Consider the following 6,096-nt stretch of genomic DNA (forward strand, 5'->3'; position numbering starts at 1 on the left):
GGGGCCTCCCTGGCCGAGCGGTATCGCCGGTCCAAACGCTCTGTTAAGCGTGGAGGTAGCGGGTTCGAATCCCGCCGTAACCCTGGATGTATTCTTTGTGATGTCTTTCTCTGAATTGTTCTATCTATATTTTCTACTTGACAATGACTTATAAGCCTATATTGAGCACACAAGTCAGCAAATGTATGTAATTTCAATAAATCATTCTCTTACTCCCCCATCGCTGAAATGAACTCTGCGTCCGAGAAGGTGGAGCTAAGTGTCAACTCCTGGTGATCGAACTATACCATACCATAAGAAATAATTATACACAAATTTGGAGGCCCATAATGTGGTATATGCAAATATTTCTATTTGCGTTTTAAAGCGTGAAAATTGGGAAAATGATGCTCATATACTATATAAATGCATGGTCGTATAGCTGCCTTTAATATTAATCTATAAAATTCGAACTTGGCCAGTTACTATATTATAACTTACTATAGTACCTTACCAAAGGAAATTATTATAGACAAATTAGGGGGTTTACACTGCGGCACAATATAGTTCCATTGTAAAATTGCAGAAATTATCTATGAAGCTTGTTATAAGCTGGAAGGTCACATGTGATCGTAGGATTAAGGGATAATGAGCCACAAATGGCTAGTCCCGAAGGTCTGAAGTTTGAACCACGGACATGGTCAGTATTAAAAATTATATATAATAAAAACAACTTTTTTCATTTATTCTACATTATTGTACAGTAAATAAAATGTTCCTTTGCTTGAAATTTTTCCTTTTCTAAGTATATATTGTATATACTTGCTTATATATATATATACTCTATAACAAAAAAATCGACGCACCAAGAAGGAGTTGTCCGCTTGAATCGAAAATTGGTGGATAGGAAGACAATGTACAGAATAGTAAATGATTAAAATTTCAGAATAATTGAATAATTTATTGCAGAGTTGCAGAAACAAGTTCAATAAGGTGTTGACCCACCTCTAGCCTTGATACAAGCTGCCACACGGCGTGGCATAGCCCGATAAAGCTCCCGGATGGTCTCTTGCAGTATTTCCTGCCAGATTCGATCCAATTGTCGAACGAGGTCATCCACATTCCGTGCCAGATGCAATCGCCTTCCCATCATATTCCAGGCATGCTCGATGGGAGAAAGATCTGGTGATCTGGCAGGCCAAGGAAGAGTTTGACAAGCTTACAGACAGTTCATAGCAACACGTGCCGTATGTGGTCTGGCATTGTCCTGCTGAAAAACCAGCCCAGGGCGCTGCAAACGGAACGGTAGCAAAACAGGTCTTAGGATGTCGTCGACGTACCGCTGTGCATTAAGTGTACCTCTAATGATGACCAAAGGGGTCCGGCTGTCAAAGGAAATGGCACCCCAGATCATAATGCCTTGTTGAGGGCCGGTGTGGCGTGCAATAGTGAAGGCAGGATCCCTCCTCTGCCTCAGGACACAGTTGAAAGCGGGATTCGTCGCTAAAGACTATATGTCCCCAGTCGGCATCATTCCAGCCATATCTGTTGAAAACATTCATGCATACGAAATTTCAAAGCAATCGGATGATTGCTTCTTGGTGCGTCGATTTTTTTGTTATAGAGTGTATATATATATACACACACACATAGCTCCATATCTCCCCTTAATATTAATTTATAATTTTCAAACCCTGGAAGGTATTATTTTATATCATACAAAATCAAATGAATTAATTTTAAACAAATTAGACCGCCTAAAATGTGACACTATATGTAACTATGTTTATATATATATTTCTAAGTGGGTACAATAGTATTCAAATGGAGAAACTACTGCTCATGTATTGTATATAGTACGTTCTTATTGTTATCTGTACATTCTATTTGTAAACTTGACTTCAGTAATTCCGGGTCTTGGTTAAGCTACGATACAATTTACTTATTAAAAGTATTAATTTACGTCCTAAATTAAGTACTTTGAATAGGATAAACACTTAATCATATTTGCGAAATTTTCCTGGTAGACAGGATATTCTGTAAATGTTGAGACAAACTTTACTGGGACACATGATAAGGATAGCATAGGAACCCATGCCCGGTTATCTAGGGGCACTTTCCTACTCTATAACATGCTTTTGAACTTTTATTGATCTAAAATATCTTAATTTAAATTCGATTAATTATTTTCGAAAATTGCCTTCAAATAGGCTCATAAAATAGTTCTTTTATCGTCATTTTATAATTTGGGTCCAGTGAGTCGTCAAATCATTAAATTACGATAAAATTAAGACAATTTAGAAAAATACCAGCTCACAGGCACACAAAGAGACAGTTTATAAAAGGCGCCTAGTAATGTGCGGTAATGGTTGTTCATCTGCAATTCTTTATCCTTATGATGTGCCCTATCTTCCCTAATTAGATGATCTTAGTAAAAGTAGCCAATGTTAGCTATTATGTAGACTATCACCCTACTTAGTCAACTAAGTTGCGAGGTTCTGGGATGCTGCACTTTTTCTTATAAATGAAACATTTATACTGTAGCGTATCTACCATTACAAAATTACAACTACAATTCACTAGTATATAAAACATGTTAACTCGACTCTATACAGGGGACCAGCAGATTCTCTCTTGAGACTTCGAGGAGTGAGGTTGTTTTATGACTGAGCTCCAGTACTGAAATGTCTTCCTACCATAGATTTGGAAGCGGAGGCAAACGTATATGTAGAAAGCCACCTCCCATACCAGATCACGACGAGATTAGAAAGGACTGCTCCAGTTATGCCGGAAGAAAAGCATCTCCTGAAAACATAGACGACCTGATCAAATCTGCGAACACAAATCAGAATCACTACTTGCAGCAATATAACAAAACCGGAGACGAAGATTGCTACGAAAATCATTTTCGAATGAACTGTATGCTCGAAACTTATCTGAAGATCAAGGAGGAATGGAATGCAAAGGAATCAACTATGCCTGAAATAGCTGAAAAGACTGACCCTATAGAGATTGAAACTCCCCAGCAGACCGAGCCTCCTGAGACTCCAGCAGAACAAATGGAAATTCGTTTTCCAGACCCAGTTCCGACTCCCAGCCCCCAGACTGAGGAACAACATCTTAGCTCAACGGAAATGGAAATTTCAGAAACTCCGGCCAGCACCGAAAAGAAAAAGAAGAGAAAGAAAAAGAAAAGCAAAACTTGTGTCAACTCGGCGATGCAAGTAGACCCAGAATCGGACGGCGAAACCAGTAGCCAGAATCCACTGTTAGCTCCCGCTACCCCAGCGGCCCCAGTACCGGCGGAGAAAGAGGAAGAAACCAAAGCCCCGGCGGCGGTGGACCCTCCCACTCCAATTACAACTTCTAGTGACTCTTCATCGAGTAAAAAGCTCAAGACCCTCATCAGAGGATTAGATATCGATACCGATTCTCAGGAATTGGAAAAATACCTGAAAGACTTTGGACTTTTTCCGCAGAAGATCTCAAAAGGAGGTTCAACTCAAAAGGAGGAGTGGTCAGGAGCTTAGGCCCCTCCCACTTTTCTTGTTTTCCAATCGGAGAACAGCACCGCCAGAAACATTTTCAACATCAGTTCAGTCTTAGGAAAACCTGTGAGAGTAGAACGCTTCAGAGGAGGCAGATACCAGATTCAGTGCTACCGTTGTCAACAATTCGGACACACGCAACGAAACTGCCCTGCATCCAATCCCGCCTGCATGAAATGCGCCGGTGCACATTTCTCGTACCAGTGTACAAAGCCAAGGACGACCCCAGCCACCTGCGTCAACTGCAACGGTGAGCACCCAGCCTGTTTTACGGACTGCGGTGCAAGACTCAGGAAAGCGAGGAAATCTCATCCCGTGAAAGCTACCGACAACGCCACCAGATTTCTACAGCTCTTCAAGGAGATGAAAGAACTTTTCAATGATGAGGAGCTTATTAAGCTTCTTCGTTCTTTACTCCCAGAGACCCAAAATTGATTTTGGACACACTCCTACCAGGATTTTTTTATATATCCTGACGTCACGGCTCACCGCTGTGAATAACTTTTTTCATTTATCTCATATCTTATAGGAACATAGGACTTCTAGTTTTACGACCTACCAGAATATGACGAATCAGTTGGTGGCCCTTCGGGCCAAATACTGAGATCCCACTTATACCAAACTATACAGGGGTACCTTTTCATAGATGATGGTTGACATGGTCGATAACTACTCTCCCCACATTGGTGACCTTTGGACGTGATGTGAACACACCTACCTGGGCAGTAACGCCCACTTCGAAACGAACACGCCTATCTCTACAGTAACGCCCACTTCGATCTGAACAGGCCTATTTCGATGGATGGTCCACAATGAACAGTTGACTTGCTACTTGTGACTGCGACATTATCCACCTCCTCGCACTGTTGCTACTCAGTCTCGTCTCGATCACGCACAACGTCGGCATGCATACACCCGACTGCTAAAGGCAACACAGGAGCGGCTACGACTATGATCTTAATACAGCTCTCATGACTAATGTTCAAAACCCGGTGACCTTAATCCAGCTCTCCCGGTCTGTCACAAATACAGCAACTAATCGTATTCATGTATCGAATTCTATCACAGCTATAATTATGGTGGGGGAATACTGTAGCGTATCTACCACTACAAAATTACAACTACAATTCACAAGTATATAAGACATCTTAACTCGACTCTATGTCGGGGTACCTATTCATAGATGACGGTTGACTTTGTCGATAACAACTCACTCCCCACAATACCAACCTATTCTTGATAACAGTGAATATAACACCTATAAGTTAAAAATAGTAATGATGCACAAAATCAACTATTGGTGATATAAATTTAAATACCATATTGATTTGGTAAGATAGGAAGCATTCAGGGTCATCTTTAAAAGAAAAATATATAATTTAAAACGATTCCTCTTAAAAACTTTACGACATTTCTAAAAGATATTTCATATTCTAAGACAAATAAAAATAAAATAAAAAAATAAGAAGAAATTCTGTATTTCTTCAAACCAGTGACAAAATGGCTGATTAGTATAATTATTTTGACCCATTATAATGTATTAATTTTATTTATAAGAATTACTTTTTTTTTCATATACACTTAAAGACATATGCACTTTCATATCCTTTCATATATACTTTTTCATTTACACTTTTTTTTAAATGGCTCATTCATGATATTTACTAGGTATACGAGTTACACCCATAACAGAAACTATTATTTTCTATACCAGTGACAAATAATTTTTTACACAGAAAAGCTGTTTGAAGATCACTGTCAAACGAAAAAAAGTAATGAGTGGTAATAATTTTAGATTATTGGCATTTGTGTAGCAAACTGAAAATCTTAAAAAAAAGAATGAAAAATCTCAAAAATTGTAGATTAGTGTTAATATCAAATATAATAATAAACAAATTTGAATGGAAAAAAATACATTTTTATTAGAGCTAATAAAGGCACTTATACATATATACATATCAATTATAAAATATGCCAAAATTAAAAAAAATAATAAAGTTTTTTTAAAAAACGGACAAAACAATTTTAAAATTTTTTGATTTTAATAATTCGAAACAGTACTTGAATTCGATTGCTAAATTAATATTTACAAATTGTTATTTATATTTTGATAACATATTTTGTAGATGCAATTATTCCGAAAAAAAACATCAAAAGGAGAAACTAATAAAAATTAATGGTGTTGAATTAAAGAATTAAGGAGAAATAGGGATGAATATGAGACATTCTAGCATAACTTTATTTTATTTTATTTATTTATTTTTTTGCATAGGGTTTTCTTTTTCATTTTACGCTTTATTGTTAATTTTTCCCCGATATAGAAAATTAAAACGTGGTCATATACTTTTTATTGTCAGTAGTGGAAAATTTACTGTTCGATAACAAATTTTAATTTCAATAAACAAATCATCATTCATCAAATAATTTAGTCTGCATTTCGTTAGTTCTGAAGTAAATAAAAGAAGATTTTTTTAAAAAAAGAAAAAAGCTTTGTTTAATTTTTAAAAAAAAGTGAAATTTTTTCCTTAATTGTCATTGCATTGCTATTAAAATACGTTTTTAATGCCTT

The 6,096-nt window shown here is 37.0% G+C and overlaps 1 protein-coding gene across 1 annotated transcript; it reads left to right on the forward strand.

The window, feature by feature from the left end:
• The first annotated feature begins 1,719 nt into the window (after window positions 1-1,719).
• Window positions 1,720-4,983, forward strand: LOC122270666 (putative uncharacterized protein DDB_G0290521). Its single transcript, XM_043048991.2, has one exon. The coding sequence runs from the start codon at window positions 2,664-2,666 to the stop codon at window positions 3,507-3,509; it is 846 nt and encodes a 281-aa protein (XP_042904925.1). The 5' UTR covers window positions 1,720-2,663; the 3' UTR covers window positions 3,510-4,983.
• The last annotated feature ends 1,113 nt before the right edge of the window (window positions 4,984-6,096 follow it).

The sequence above is a fragment of the Parasteatoda tepidariorum genome, chromosome X1 (genome assembly GCF_043381705.1).
Source record: "Parasteatoda tepidariorum isolate YZ-2023 chromosome X1, CAS_Ptep_4.0, whole genome shotgun sequence".
NCBI lineage: Eukaryota > Metazoa > Arthropoda > Arachnida > Araneae > Theridiidae > Parasteatoda > Parasteatoda tepidariorum.

Bases quoted from the DNA above. Each gene is read 5' to 3' on its own strand.
- LOC122270666 (XM_043048991.2), top strand. From the start codon at position 2,664: ATGTCTTCCTACCATAGATTTGGAAGCGGAGGCAAACGTATATGTAGA.